General features: G+C 43.6%; 2 protein-coding genes across 4 annotated transcripts in view; one reads left to right on the forward strand and one right to left on the reverse strand.

Moving 5' to 3' along the window:
* The window catches only part of LOC126474280 (ice-structuring glycoprotein-like), a 43229-nt gene extending 36449 nt beyond the window's left edge, over positions 1-6780 (reverse strand). Inside the window, exons 1-2 of the mRNA XM_050101745.1 lie at positions 6668-6780; positions 746-1567 (exon numbers count right to left, since the gene is read on the reverse strand). Of these exons, the coding sequence (XP_049957702.1) occupies positions 746-1567; positions 6668-6679 (834 nt within the window). The 5' untranslated portion in view covers positions 6680-6780. The remainder of the gene's footprint in view (positions 1-745; positions 1568-6667) is intronic.
* The window catches only part of LOC126473915 (cuticle protein 16.5-like), a 319612-nt gene that overhangs the window by 28512 nt on the left and 274417 nt on the right, over positions 1-16683 (forward strand). The window contains exon 1 of one of the 3 annotated variants that reach the window (XM_050101265.1): positions 6868-7079. The exons of the other annotated variants lie outside the window; for them this stretch is intronic. The gene's annotated coding sequence lies outside the window, so the exon portion shown is untranslated. Of the gene's footprint in view, positions 1-6867; positions 7080-16683 lie in introns of those variants that run through there. 3 annotated transcript variants of the gene reach the window in all.

Consider the following 16683-nt stretch of genomic DNA (forward strand, 5'->3'; position numbering starts at 1 on the left):
GTTAGCAAATGAAAGATTTTCATAGAGAACAAACAATGTATTTACCTTAATAGTCATAATATATATAGCAGTTCACGACATCCAGTCTTACAAATTTCACAACTCCGCCATTTCTCTCCCCACATCCACCACTGCTGGCGGCTCACCTCCAACAGCGCAACTCTACGCGCTGTTCACATCCAGCTGCCCAACACTACAAGGGCAGACAACAATGCAAACTAGCCACAGACTGCAAATAGCACAGACAGTGATTTTCATACAGAGCGCTACGTAACGTTGCCAATAAGAAAAGATAAACAGCCTACTTACACAGTACATAGTGACGAAACTAAAATGAGCTCTAACATGGAAATTGTGCGTTTCCGGACACATGTCCACATAAAATCTTTTCTTTATTTGTGTGTGAGGAATGTTTCCTGAAAGTTTGGCAGTACCTTTTTGTAACACCCCGTATATCACCTGGACCACCTCTTCAGTTGGATACAAATTCTGCAGTGATTGTAAGGCACTAAGAGAATCGGAGCAGAGAAGAAATCCATTGCCCCGAACTTGATTCGTCCTGCCAATAAAACGCAATGAAAACATCCTTATGAACAATCTCGTATAGGACATGGGAAGTATAAAATGTAATGTGCAATAAAACTATATTTAAGATGCCATCATTTTTATTAAAAAAGTGTATGTACAAGATAGGACAGGTGAGTTGCTAGTGATGGTTTCCCATCCTTGGGGCTGAACCAGTTCAGCCCAGGAGAGCGGCCTTGGCTCGGAGGTGTGCGATGGCTTCGGCGGACAGGCCCTCTGAGGCCAGCACGACTGGGGCGTGAGCAGCGTACGTCAGCGGGGCGGCAGCCACCGTGTGGTAGGCGAACGACCTGGCGGGAGACACGGCCACCACGGCGGGGGCGGAGTAGGCCACGGCCGCGGGGGCGGAGTAGGCGATGGCGGGGGCAGCGACAGCGACGGCGGGGGCGGGGGCAGCCACGGCGACGGCTGCGGGAGCGGGGGCGGGCTCGGGCTCCTCGGGGGCGGCGGCGGCGCGGGCGGCGGCCTCTGCGACGGCGGCGGCGTGGGCGGCCTTAGCCTCGGCGACCTCGGGGGTGTCTTCGACGGGCTTGGGGGCCTCGACGGCGGGGGCCTCGGGGGCGGCGGGGGCCACGGGCAGGTTGGTGGCGGCGACGCGGAAGCCGTTGACGGGGTCGGCGACGTAGTGGGCGCTCTGAACGACGCCGTTGGCGTCCACGTAGGAGTAGCCGCCGGCGACGGAGCCGTCGAAGGCGCGAGCCTCAGACTTGGCGGACAGGGCGCCGCTGTAGCCGTAGCTGTACTGGCCCAGCTCGTCCTGGGCGTGGTACTGCGACGACACGGAGACGGGCGCGACGACGGCGGCGGGGGCGGCGGCGTACGAGATGTGCGCGGGGGCGGCGGCCGTGTAGGTGACTGCCGCGGGGGCGGCGGCGGCGTAGGAGATGGCGGGGGCGGCGGCGACGTGCGTCACGCCGTTCAGACCGCCGTGCAGGAAGCCCGGGCGGGCAGCGGCCGTAGCCAGGAGGGCGCTCACGACAACCTGCGGCGGAAAAATTCACGTCACAGCAAACGATAGGTCCACAGTTCCCGTCCCGACAATGAGCTGTCCTACTGCACCTCTGCATAGCCTTTTGTAACGCGGTTTCTCTTCTTCAACAGTTATCATTTCAGTTCGTACTGTTGCGAGCCGGCTTTGGTGGCCGAGCGGTTCTAGGCGCTACAGTCTGGAACCGCGCGACCGCTACATTCGCAGGTTCGAATCCTGCCTCGGGCATGGATGTCTGTGATGTCATTAGGTAGTTAGGTTTAAGTAGTTCTAAGTTCTAGGGGACTGATGACCTTAGAAGTTAAGTCCCATAGTGCTCAGAGCCATTTGAACCATTTGAACTGTTGTGAGTTTACGCAGAGGAACAGTGTTCATGCATCTGAAATGTATAAGATCCTGAGGAACACCCAGCTACTGAATGAAAAAAAATTCTAAGCTAAGAAGATTTTATTTGGAGAGATTCCTCTATTCATTATGGTACAGGCTGCTACCAATTATTAACAATACGCCCTTTCTTCGAATTAATCTCAAAGTCTATGATAAATGTGGGTCTGCTCACGGTGACACTGTTGTCTATAGTAAAATATCGTCGTTCGATGATCGTGAAGGATTTCAGGGTGCTATGAATCGTAAGTCCGTTTAAATGTGGATAAATTCAAGATCATGCGTACCAAAAACGAAAGAGCACCCCATATTATGAGATTATATAATTAGTAGGAAACATATTCAGCGCTTTAAATCGTATAAGTATTTGTGAGTAACGCTAAGAAGCAATATGAGATGGGAAGATCAAATAAAATAAGTATTAGAGAATGCGAGTAGAACGCAAATTTGTTGGAACGTTTCTGCGTAAACTTAATGAATCTATAAAGGAAATCGTATGGAAGACACTATTGGGAACAATCCTATTGTTCCAATGTTGGGAGTCCCTATCAAGTAGGCTTGACAATAGGCATCGAACGAATTCCCCTCCCCCCCCCCCCCTCCCTCCGTCCCCAGTCACCGGCGTAAAGCTCATCTGTTACTTGCGGACGGAGCTGATAAGTGTTTGTGCAATTTGTGTGGTTTTGGAAAATTATGCAAATCAAACCAAGAAAGATGGAGTCAACACATACCCTAGTCCCATTATCGATCATGGGCGACAAAGGAAGCATCAGATTTAACCGTCATCGTCTTTTCTGCATTTGACAGTGAACTTTTCTTACACAAGCAGCAATCGAAGAAGCTGCCTCCTGATCCACCGTTCCACACTAGTACGGAGGCAAGATGTTTTAGACGGAAACATGGTATCGTTTACTAAACGACGTCGATATGCTGCTGACGAAGCGCAACAGTTACTGTAAGGAGATACCAGGCATGAAGGTGGCGCATACTGGCTGGTGTTAATCAGACGACGATAGTGTCGTTATTAACCACTTTAAGGCGAAATCTCATAATGTATGTTCACATTGATGGGGTAGCGCTTACACTGCGAGAAGTACGGAGGTGAACATACCTAGACAACTTGATGCTGACGATTCGTATGCAGCCTCCTCTCCTCCCCATGCCCAATAAGTACTGAGATACTGGGGATTTTAGCGCGAGATTTTAAAGTCCTATTGTAGGCTGCGAATCCCTCGGATGGACGAACGTCGCGGTTCACCCTGTCTCAAGATACAGATGCTACGACAATCATTCAGATCGATTGAAATCGATACGATGTAATTACGGGATATGCGTGTGTGTTAAGCTTCTCTGTGTTATGTCTGCATTCCTTGATTGTCATCGTATGAGTGAAACAGATGGAAATATACACTCAAATGAGATGGCTGTGGACTAGCCGGCAGCGTTCGCCAAGGACGCACCACTGGGTCTCAAGTGTCGACCACAACGCCCGGCGTCTGAGCGCCGTCCTTGACTCGTTGTCGCCCGAGCCAAGAGCCTTTTGGACTGGCGTCTCGCTGCTGAAACTAGCACGTCACCATCGCAGTAATGTATTCAGAGACCTGATCTCCAGCGACTGCCTGACAAACTTTGGCTTCCGGTAAGGCGGTTTCTGACTGGCAGACGCATTGCGCTCCGTTTCTCATTATTGACGTAAGAACAGAACAGGAAACAGTTCACGAAGTTGATGAGCAGTAGCCACAGTGAGCATCCTTCAGACACAATCGTATGAAACTTAACAGCGACAAAGAACAACCACGGCGAAAATAGCTCCACAAGAACACAATGCCACGCCTGGCCTCTTACAGACAATCGCCAGTGTTAGAGTGACATTTACAATTTTCCTATAACAGATAAAATTCTGCATTCTCTTGCAGAGTTCTTCTATAAACTCGAACCGTAGCATCAATTCATTTATCTCTCCATTTAAGCAGAAATTCTGTACTGCATCCTACAATACTTTATAGCTCATTCCCAACCAAAAATTAGCTGCGAAGATTGGAGAGACATGTACACAAAACTGTTGACATATGGTCTGTGATTCACCCAGGGTGTATTCATCGTACGAGACGTACTGAGTAGATGCTCTCTCCCACAATGAAGGAGAGATAAGATTAGTGAAAGCAGATCCAGTTCACTGCAAAGTGCACCATACCTGAGAAGAGCAGCTTTCCGTCTTACTCACTCCTGAATGTAGATGACCTATCCGGTCTGACAGAGAAAGGATACAGAATCGATACGAAGAGCCGCGGTAGACTCGGTGCTGAGAGTTCAGGCAACACGACAAAACGACGTTCAGTAGTGTTACTTACTTGTATTAATGAAGTTATTTTCGTTTAAATATGGTGATATAATTTTGTAACAAAATCATCTTTAGAGTAAAGGTGATGTTACTCTCGTGAAATCTTCTTCGATAAATGTAAAGAACGCTCTCCAACTAAAACTGTCCGATAAAAAAGTTGGCAAACAAAATTCGATTAAGATGAGAGAAGGGCAGAGCACTTAGAGAGACACGCTGAGAATCATTGCTACCTCGAACAATACGTTTAGCTGTACATGCTCTGATGTGTAAAAGTGAAATTTGCACAGGAGGGTAAAAATTCAGAGTAACTTCGCTAAAGTCATCAGAAAAATAAGGATTTCCTGGTGAAATGGTTAGCTCAGAAGAGATGGAATTGGAAGACGGATTTAAATTTGTCCCAAGCCAAATAAGAACAACGCAGGGTCAAAAGTATTTATTAATTCTCACGTGTGATTGCCTCAGTATTAACAGAGGAGGAAAGAGACAGTAGGAAAAATTTGTGATAGTCATTAGTGTAATACTGAGACCATAGGATCAAACAGGAAAAATTAGAATTGAAGGTGAAGAACTATGTGCTCTGGTTAGTAAGGTTACGAGACACGGATGTAGCTTTCACCCCTATTTAGCAATCCACACTTCCATGAAGCAATGATGGAAATAAAAGAAATATTCATGACTGGGATTGAATTTGAGAGAGAAAGGATACCATTGATAAGGTTCGCTGATGACGTTGCTATCCTCAGTGAAAGAGATCAAGAATTATATGGCATGCGGAATGGAAAAAGCAGGCAAAGCCGCAAGTGCTATTGATTGAGAGTAAATTGAAGAAAGACGAAAGTAATGAGTAGTAGAAATTGCATTAGCGGTAATGTTCACATCAAAACTTGGTGACCACGAAGTAGAAGTAGCTAAGGATTTCTGCTACCTTGGAAGCAAAATAACACAACGGACGCAACGAAGAAGGTATAAAAAGCAGGCTATAGACTGGCTGAGGTAAAGAGGGTATCCCTGGCCAGAAGCAGTCGTCTGGTATCAAACATGGGTCTTAATTTGAGAAAAACATCACTGGCACAGCATTATAGGGCGATGAATGATGGACAGTGGGAAAATCTACTCAGCTTGAGGTATGGTGCTTTTTAAGTATGCTGAAAATTAGATGGACTGATAACATAAGAAACGAAGATATTCTCCCCAGAATGTTCAAGGACTGGAACAACGACAAGAGAGAAGATGAGAATGATAGGATACGTGTTAAGGGGGGTAGGACGTCAAACGGGCCGTCTTGGAGCAGGAGAGGCACCACAGGACATTTTAATTCCCGCTGTCCATAGTTTTACGAATAAATTCAAAAAACTTCGTCAGAATGACCAGGAAGGATTCAGGATTCACAATCGTAACAGTGGAAGTTCAAAAAAAATAACAAAATATTTTTTTTTACATGTGAAAATTCATCGTTTTTTCACCTCTATTGGCTGCGTTTATTGCTATAGCTACACGTTTCTTCATAAGTAAGAGAAATTCTTCGATGAATTTTGCACAGCATACAAACCATACTTACAGGTGTATGGAACTCTAGAAATTATTTAATTTATGAAAAAATGAATGTGCTGTTACATTTTAAACTTCATGTTTAGAAAAAACTCAAATTTTATAGTTAATTTTCTCAATTTTTACCACAGTTTTTAATAGATTTGGAAAATTCTAGAGTTTCGTACACCTGTAAGTATGGTTTGTATGCTGTGCAAAATTCATCGAAGAATCTCCCTTACTTATGAAGAAAAGTGTACCTATAGCAACAAATGTAGTCAATGGTAAGTGAAAAAAAGGTAAAATTCAAATATAAAAAAATAAATTATTTTCATATATTTTCGAACTTACACCACTATAAGTGTAAATCTTGAATTCTTTCTGGTCATTCTGACAAAGTTTAATGAATTTATTTTTAAAAGTATAGGCAGTGGAAATTAAAAATTCCTGTGGTGTCTCTCCTGCCTCAAGTCGTCCCGTTTGACGTCCTACCCCCCCCCCCCCCCTTTAAGACGTCGAATGTTAGTTTTCGTGGTACTTGAGAGAGCTGTAGAGGTAAAAACTGCGATAAAAGACAGAGACTGGAATATAGCCAAGAAATAATTAAGGTCATTGAGGGCAAGTGCTATGCTGAGAAGGCTGGCGCAGGAGAGAAATTCGTGACGCGCCGCATCACATTGGACAGAAGACTGACGACCCAAGAAAACAACAGAGTTATTTTAGTTGTAAGGAGCGATTCTCAGTAACAGATACTTGTCAAGTGGTGCTGTACTCGCTAGTAAGGCGCGTGCCGACCGCTAAGAGCACAGTAGGTCGAAGAGTAGGTGTGAGGCGGTACTTACGAAGATCTTCATGGCTGGGTGGTGCTGTGCGCTGCTGGTGCGGTCTGCTGAGCACTCGCAGAGGACCTGTGGCCCGGGATGCGCGCGCGCCGTATATATAGGGCGGCGGCGGCCTTGCCACGCCCGGGCTCTGCGACTCCTCCTCCGGTGGCGGCGACCTCGCGGGACATCCCAGTGGCTCCTGGGCGTGGGGCGACGCCGCACTCGGGCGCAGTTCGGCCCGGTGGCCCGGTCAGTAGCCACGTCCACGCCCGGCAGCCGCAACGCCGCTCCGCGCCCAGCCCGGCTATTCGCTTTCGTCCGGTCCCAAATCCGCTTCGCGTATTTCGCTATGCGTCCGCGTTCGTATCTCTCGATGCCGTAGCGCAGCTAAAGCCTCCTGTAAAACTGCCTGCTCTTCCACCACGCACCGGTAAGAGCATAATTTTGTCGTTACATGTACAGTCTACATTCCATTTGCTTTCCCAGAAACCCTGAACTCCGCTCACGTGCAGAACACTGTCCGGTCATAACAATCGAGTCTTGTAGAGCGCTGTGATGTACGGGACAGACAGAAAAATGGTTCAAATGGCTCTGAGCACTATGGGAATTAACATCTGAGGTCATCAGTCCCCCAGAACTTAGAACTACTTAAACCTAACGAACCTAAGGACATCACAGACATCCAAGCCCGAGGCAGGATTCGAACCTGCGACCGTAGCAGTCGCGCGGTTCCGGACTCAAGCGCCTAGAACCGCTCGGTCACCACGGCCGGTTAGGGGGGGGGGGGGGGGGGACAGACAGAGCTTTACGTTTTCATAATAACTCACTCGAGTTTTAATTGCTTCAGATAGCCATAGCCCTGTTGATACTATGAGGAAAGATGGTAGGAGTATTGACTGCAGCAGCGTTAGAGTCTTCATCTCGTAAACAATTTTAGTTTACCAATATTCGCAAAGTATTCGCGAACAACGCCAAACTCAGTCAAGTCACCTCTCACTCTCGTCATCAACGTTCGCTTATTTATAGCTGTGTCTATGATATTATGAATAAGAATTCAGATTTTAGACTGATCACGTACTTCCATAGACACACATAAAAACATCTCTCACAACTATCGACAAAGGACTCTGTTAACTCCCTTGTACATAATCTCTGTTTCTGACTAAGCTTGCTTCTTCTCAATACGTAAATCACTTAATTAAATGAATAATTTCAAATATAATAATGCAGATTTCCAGAATGAGATTTACACTCTGCAGCGGAGTGTGCGCTGATATGAAACTTCCTGGCAGATTAAAACTGTGTGCCGGACCGAGACTCGAACTCGGCACCTTTGCCTTTCGCGGGCAAGTGCTCGCGAAAGGCAAAGGTCCCGAGTTCGAGTCTCGGTCCGGCACACAGTACTAAACTGCCACGAAGTTTCAATGCAGATTTTCCTGTCGCCAACTCCATTGAGAAAAGACATTAGACGAGTAGCAGGGATGATGAAAATGATTAATTGCTTCAATTTAAATCAACCACCGTTGAGGACAAGGAGATTCTATATGTATTTACAAAAAACAGTAAACAAAATTCCCTTCCTCACATAAATGTAGCCGGCCGCGGTGGCCGAGCGGTTCTAGGCACGTCACTCCGGAACCGCGCGACTGCTACGGTCGCAGGTTCGAATCCTGCCTCGGGCATGGATATGTATGATGTCCTTAGGTTTAAGTAGTTCTAAGATCTAAGGGACTGATGACCTCAGATCCTAAGTCCTGTAGTACTTAGAACCATTTGAACCTTTTGAACATAAATGTGTATTTAGATTCTTCAACAGAACGTCACTCTCTGTTTAAAATATCCTGTATTTACTTCTCTTGATTTCCTTGCTTTGTAAAAATAAAATATATAATTCGATGAAAAATAATCTACGTACTCCCAATAACTCATTTCACTATTATCGGAAAATAATATTCAGCTTCTCACAAAAATAATATCTTCGACTTCCCTCAACAGTAAACTCTTACTAATACGAATGTATCTTGCACACAGAAATTAACGACACTGGCAATGAATCTCAACATGGCTCAATTTTTGAATCCAACAAACAGAGCAAAAAATTATTTTTATAGTCGTTTCCATAATTGTTATTCTGTTGCTGTGACATTGATAGGAGATTACAGGAGCAATACGCGAGCTCTTCTCTGAGGAGCTATGGCCTTCGTCGCATTGCAGATCGTGACCAGACACTCGACAGCACTGTTCGGTCCTTGCAGGCGTCAAAGTTCCTCACGAAAATCAGCCGTTGCATGAAAATTTTAAAAAGGTTCTGTAGATACGTAACAGACATGTATTTAAATACATAATAAAGCTTGTCAAGTGCTTAGTATGTGCCCTTGGTCGACTTCTGCAAATAGTGAGTATTAAAGATAGGTACGTCACGCCGTATCTGTCTGACGTCCCCTTTGTTCTCGGGGCCGCGCTACTTGCTTGTAAACTGGAGAGCACGGTTTCGGTCCTACGTGGAATATAAGGGTCCCTTTTGAATGTGCCGTTGCTGACTGTGGGCAAAATACTAAAATCTGTTGTAATAAACAATTACACATTATATCTGTGTTGAGTAATTTCGAGACAATCCGACTCCAAAACTTACGTGATTGCTGTAAGCCTTCCAGATCTGAAAGTAGTATTGTAGAAAAATAAAGGACCGGAACGAGTGAACAAGTCTGCTTGTGGAGGCGAGCATCTCAACCTATCGCTTATGCTATGGATTCATATACCACATCTTTCTGCTACAAGCTCTCAGTATGTTGGCTATTGGAAGCTTCACCAAAATATCAATCTTATGATTGTAAAATACATTTACCTTTCAACTTATTTTTCTTATGTCTACCCTTGTCTTTACCTCCGGATTTCGAACCGATAGAGTTCTTTACATGCGACAAGAAATGCAAACCTTTAAAATCAAACTATACCGTAGCAGCCATAGTATGACAGTCAAAATACTGTGCGTTTGACTCTTTTACTTTAATGCAGACAAAGTAAAGCTGTGTAATGAACCAGTACGATACCGTGAACTCTTGCCCTTCTGCCTCGTTCACGTTTTCCTCGTACATCTACTTTTGTCCGCTCAATGTACGACACTTCTCCAGCTTCAGTAAACAAAAAAAAAAAAAAGGAAAAAGAAGATAACTATAACTGCTCGTTAACTCAGTAAGTTCTGACGTCAACAAAAAATGTTCGCTGAAATCATGTAAAATTGTACTCACAATAAAAAATGTTTCGAGCACTTATAGAATTATCTGACACATTAGTTCTGTCAAATTAAACACATTTTAGAAAAGAATTCATGATAGTTTGATCAAACTACCATCTATTATAAAATACCAGAGTGGTTTTCTTGCGGATCCTGAGCACGTGAATCGATCGGTATCTGCGGTACTCGGCTTGTCAGCTCCAGTAAGAGCAACTGTTAAAAACGACATCTACCCTCTGTTTTTAATAAAAGTCTGTAACAAAACAAAATTGTGATGGAAGGGCTCTAAGAAATGGTAATAACACCAGCTCGTTTTGGAAGATGTTTATGCTAGATGGGATACGTGGTACGAATGCAAAATGAGCATTGCGTTATAAACACCTCAATCGATTCTCCACTCTGCTTGACTTTGTTAATATTTTCATTTGAATCAGTAGAGTCCCTAATTGACCATGCATTCCTGGTATTGTTCTAGCTTACTTGTCTTTTATTCGATGAATTAATACCCTTTAATGTATTGTGTATCTAATATGAGGACGTCTCTTCCCTCTTCCGTTTAATATACGATCACTGTCTAACTAAATTATCTTCCACAGCTGTAGTCTAAAAAAGCCTGTGTACAATTTACGTTTTAATCGTGTGTGCAGTCTGCTGCTTCTGACGTACATGTGGTAACCATTTCCAAAGGTGACACGTCAGACATTGTGAAACTATTATAATTATTTTAACTGATGTTTCAATCTGAATGTAGAAACCAAGTCAGTATATAAGTGACAATATTTGATGTAATGCGAAATTGGCAGACAGTATCACGTAACAGTCGACATTATTGTCAACTTGAATACCATAGAATATCATACAACAAACAGTTCCAAACGCCCTGGAACTTGTTCGGAGGTCTCTGTGACATTCTTTCTATACCAAGGAAAGAAAGAGAAACGATCCTTTAATATATGATAAAATCTATAATAAATGCAACTTTCTGGGACAAAACTGTTCCTTCCACGGTGTGAGAACCAGTAACATTCGAAAGAATGCTAGAGGGAATAGGAAACACTTGTATATACGTTAACTATGATTTAGTTTCCGTTATGTTCTCACTGCGGTCCTAAGGAGATAAGTGCGGAAATGGATGGGCCGGGTCATACTATCCAACAGTCTCTTGCGAAAATATATTTTCTGAATGTTGAGGGTAACCAACAGACATACTAGCTACTGGCATTTTCGGTGGATAGAAAGGGTGATTATGACTACACAGTCCTCGTCATGATCCACGCAGTCTTTATAAAATTCGCCATAGACTGTTTAGTAATCCAACTTCGCCGTCACCGCGTCACCAGTTTCTCATAAACGAATATCGTAATGAGACAACCTTGCCTTTATTTGTAGGCGACTGTTGTAGTGGTTTCACATGTTATAACTTCTAGGTATTTAGGCGATCACAGTTACAAGTAAAGAGTCAGCGGCGTTTTGCTCGAAACATTTTGGGAATTTTCGGTTTACCCCGATAGTATTACAGTCAGCTCGTCAGTTCGGTATTGTAATCGTTATCTTGGATGTTCGAAAGATTTTCAAGAAATAAAAAATTAGTTGTTCATGTAACTCACATTTTGGAGTACATGTCCGAATTTATGTCAAAACAGTAATGTGTGTATCAATAACGCTGCATTTGTACGAGTTCTAAGGCCTCCGATTTTTTTTGTCCGGTATGGAAAGAGATAGAAACATGCACATTGTTTTAAAATGAGGCCGCGTTCATTGTCAATACGTCCCAGAGATGGCAGCATCGTACGGCAGATGGAATGTTACCGCCAGCGGCGAGAATGAGAACTGTTTTAAATACTTAAAATGGCGACGTTTTCCTTACTTGAACAGCGTGCAATCATTCGTTTTCTGAATTTGCGTGGAGTGAAACCAATCGAAATTCATCGACAGTTGAAGGAGACATGTGGTGACGGAGTTGTGGATGTGTCGAAAGTGCGTTCGTGGGTGCGACAGTTTAATGAAGGCAGAAGGCAGAACATCGTGTGACAACAAACCGAAACAACCTCGGGCTCGCACAAGCCGGTCTGACGACACGATCGAGAAAGTTGAGAGAATTGTTTTGGGGGATCGCGGAATGACTGTTGAACAGATCGCCTACAGAGTTGGCATTTCTGTGGGTTCTGTGCACACAATCCTGCATGACGACCTGAAAATGCGAAAAGTGTCATCCAGGTGGTTGCCACGAATGCTGACGGACGACCACATGGCTGCCTGTGTGGCATGTTGCCAAGCAATGTTGATGCGCAACGACAGCACGAATAGGACTTTCTTTTCGTCGGTTGTGACAATGGATGAGACGTGGATGCCATTTTTCAATCCAGAAACAAAGCGCCAGTCAGCTCAATGGAAGCACACAGATTCACCGCCACCAAAAAAATTTCGGGTAACCGCCAGTGCTGAAAAAATGACGGTGTCCATGTTCTGGGACAGCGAGGGCGTAATCCTTACCCATTGCGTTCCAAAGGGCACTACGGTAACAGGTGCATCCTACGAAAATGTTTTGAAGAACAAATTCCTTCCTGCACTGCAACAAAAACGTCCGGGAAGGGCCGCGCGTGTGCTGTTTCACCAAGACAACGCATCCGCACATCGAGCTAACGTTACGCAACAGTGATAACAACTTTGAAGTGATTCCTCATGCTCCCTACTCACCTGACCTGGCTCCTAGTGACTTTTGGCTTTTTCCAACAACGAAAGACACTCTCCGTGACCGCACATTCACCAGCCGTGCTGCTATTGCCTCAGCGATTTTCCTGTGGTCAAAACAGACTCCTAAAGAAGCCTTCGCCGCTGCCATGGAATCATGGCGTCAGCGTTGTGAAAAATGTGTACGTCTGCAGGGCGATTACGTCGAGATGTAACGCCAGTTTCATCGATTTCGGGTGAGTAGTTAATTAGAAAAAAAATCGGAGGCCTTAGAACTTGAATGCACCTCGTATTACTTAGCCGAGAAGGCAGCATCAATAGGAAGAGTGAACCTTGGAAAGAAATATAGGAAAATAAAGATCCAGCCACGTGAGCTACACTTCAATACGCGATGCCATTGAATATGAACCTATCTCGTTGTCGAGATGTGTACGTACTTTCAGCGAACATTCCCGGTTCTACTAACTTCTGCTGAACCACGTACGACCTGGCCGGATAACCGTGCACGCTAACGCGCCATATTTGGGACTCGAGAAGATAGCCGACCCCGAATAGAATCTGCTACACTCAATAACGACGAGGAACGTAGTCGAGTCAACGTAAATTGATCCCTGAATAATAACCATAGAATAACGAGCGAAAAAATGCTACTGTCGGAACACAAAAAAGGCGAATATACTCCTGTTTAAATGACTCTGACTGAAAAGTGGGGTACTGCTGCCTCAGTCTGCCTTCCTCGGCACCTCTAAAAATATTCCCAAAAATTGTAGCACGTGAACATATTCACGCTTCTTTTTAATATGCAAATCGCTTCTCACTCCCATAAGCTCCCCTAATTGTAATTCACTTACACCAACTATTCCATCGCTGTAAGTGACTCATGCCATCCACTCGCACATGTCCATTCTCATTCACACCTTCAGTCCAACTCACTGTCATTATCTCTTTGTGTCTCTCCGTCACTGTCTCCTGAGTCACAGCCAAGTCTGCTTCATTCTGTCCTACTGCTACTGTCTCCATTCACTTTCACTGTCTCCCTCTCGTTCTCTCTCACTGCTGCTATCTCACTCTTTCTTGTTACTGCTTCTGTCTCTACTCAATGTCACTAAGTCTCTCTTCCACGTTGTCATTACCACACAATCTGTCTCTCATTACCACTGGCTCTCACTCACTTACACTTTCTCCTTCTCTGTACTGCTCTCGTAATGGCAATGTCTTCTTCACCGTATTCCTAGCACTGTTCTGTCATTGCCAACTATGTTCCTCTGACACTGTGTTAATCTCTTTCTCTCTCACTGCCATTGTCTCCTTCGATCTTCCAATGCCAGAACCACTGTTAAGAGCCGTCTAGTATTTATCACTTTTCCGCCTCTTTCCCGCCGCCACTACTCATATCACAAAAAAGTTTGAATACGTTCGCATACCACAATTTTTGGGAAAAATTTTAAAGGAGCTGAGGAAGGTAGAATGAAGTAACTGGTACTCCACTTTTCAGCCAGAGTCGCTTAACGGGAGCATATTCGCCTTTTTGTGCGCAGATAGAAGCATTTCTCCGTTGGTTTCTTTCTTCTTGCTGGCACAACAGGGTATGTCACTCATATATTAAGAACTTTATGGGTCCATAAAATTTTGATAGTTTACTTTTGTGAAACTGATGCAACGCAAAACTCAAAACAGTTTTACACATCAGATCGGACTTTATGTGCATAAAATTTTTGAATGTGCTTTAGAACTACAAAATGGGGTCCCCACAACTCTCCTAATAATAACGGAGACGCTTCACAGCATATTTCTCCGTGCTATGTTACATTATAAAGTATTCAAATTCTCTCTTTCGAATTTACAGCCTCATTTTACGTGTACAAGAAGGGCAATTTTAAAACTCCGTATCTCAGAAACGGATAAAGACATTAAGAAAATTTTGAAGGTTTCTCGAGATTGGCATCTTAGGAACACATTACAAAAATTAAACCCTTCTGCTGTCAGTACCTGTCTTGAAATCTGCCGCTCGGTTTTGGTACCCAAAAACCGCTGTTTTAGTGGTGTTCCTCGATAACGGATAAAGATTTTTTCCTTTAGACTTCGCCTCACACCAGAATTTTAGTGTATATTTTGTGTCTACGTCTAAGGTAACTTTCAACCTCTGTATCTCGGAAATGGATAAGGATATCAAGAAGATTCTGAACATTGTTCGAGATCGGAATCTTAGGAATATATTGTAAAAATTTCAGCGATTTGTTGGGAATAACTATCTTGATATCCGTGGATCGGGTTTAGTACGAAAAAATTATAAAAAAGAACTTTTTTGCTGTTTTCTAAGGAATTTCCCATGAACTAATATTGAACTAATCATGAACTAAAATTTGAGCAATTTGCTGCAGTTATTTATTATTTAGATTTTGCCTCATATCGGATATCACATGCGTCTTTTACATGTAGAAGTAGGGCAAATTTTGAGCCTCTGTATCTCGGAAACGGATGAAGATATCAAGAAAGTCTGTTCGAGATCGGTGTCTTAGTAAAATATCATAAAAATTTCAACCTATTACTGCTCATAGCAGGCTCGGTTTTGTTACGAAAATATATTAAAAAACCTTAGGGTTCTAAGGTATCGCCCACGAACTAATGGTACCTCCGTAAGCCCGTTATGGCCAACCGTAAACCACATCAAATACCAAAGAAACCAACCGATTTGCTCCATGTGCCCAAGTTCGAGGAATTGTTTAATATTCATACGATCTTGCACTGTAGGATAGTTACACTAAGACGATCCTTCTGTTGGGTATACAAATGGTCCCTCGCCCGAGGACTATCCAAAACACCCTACCTTGCTATCACCTGTAGCACCTGAGGCACGGATCCCGGAAGAAACCCATTTCTGTGAGCGACGTTTGGTAACATATTAGGTAGCGCATGCTGTCGCATTCGTACCGAATGGTGTAGTGGTGTTTCTGTCTATTGATGCCCAATTCGTTATATGTGTTCATACTGATGGTCAGTTACCGATCCCTGCACAAGCGTCGATCCTTTGTAGGTCTTCCTACATTTTGCTACAGTTTTCTATCGATACGACTTCTCATGCAACAGTATCATCCACGAATATTCTCATTAGTGACGATGACCCATCGAAGAAACAAGTAAAAATTTACACTTGCATTGCATCCAGTTTTCGATTGTGACTTCCTAAGACTGTATTTTTGAACAGTCTCACATACATTTTGGAAAAGGCTTATTGGAAATCGAACCACAGATTGTTTTGCTAGCTTCGGGGTCTAGTGACTGAAAAGGGAAAGCTCATGTTTCATGTTTCAGTCTTACTGGCGAGGTGTTCTTTCGGCAGAAGAAAAGTCTAGTTTCAAAGAAGCGCAATAATATAAAACGCCACCAAATATCCATAACAAAACATGACATCATAAATTTCAGACTGTAGTAATTTATTAGTGACAATTCTGTGTGATTCGAAACAGCAAGTGAATTGTTCAGTCTTTCTGTTTCGTAAGGGTTTCACGTTCCATTTGTTACTATTTCATTTTATCGCTACAGTTTCTAGAAGACCACATTCAAAGCTTTTTAACGTGGTTTAGTCTTCACACAAGCAGTTACACCAGTTTTCGACGTTTGTTGACTGCAGACAGCAGTGTGTGATGAATATTCATAACGGAAACCCGTTAAAAACTTGCAAATTCCTCCATTACATTTTATAGACTTGCACTTGTACGATAATCCGCTACATCATAAATACTATATTTAGTAACTAGATGAGAAGTCATAGATTAGAGTACTAATTATTAATTTTACTTTGAGTATACATTCGCAGAGATAACACAAATTCCACCCTACAATGGGTTCGTGATTAGTTTACAGATTAAAAAACAAAGACCTTGGCCGGGACGCAAGACTGGATATACGTCTTTTCTGAACAGCGGTTTACCATATGAGCTATCTGTAGACCAAAGGTGTCTCTACAGCGACACATAAATTTCCTCTGGAAAAGCGCGTTTTGGTAACTTCAAATAAAAGAAGCACCGCTGCACGAACTAATACGCAAACTGAGAAAAGGCTTTATGTCTGGTTATTACGTCATCGTTTAATTGTTGCTGTTATGGCC

Source organism: Schistocerca serialis, chromosome 4 (genome assembly GCF_023864345.2).
Source record: "Schistocerca serialis cubense isolate TAMUIC-IGC-003099 chromosome 4, iqSchSeri2.2, whole genome shotgun sequence".
Taxonomy (NCBI): Eukaryota; Metazoa; Arthropoda; class Insecta; order Orthoptera; family Acrididae; genus Schistocerca; species Schistocerca serialis.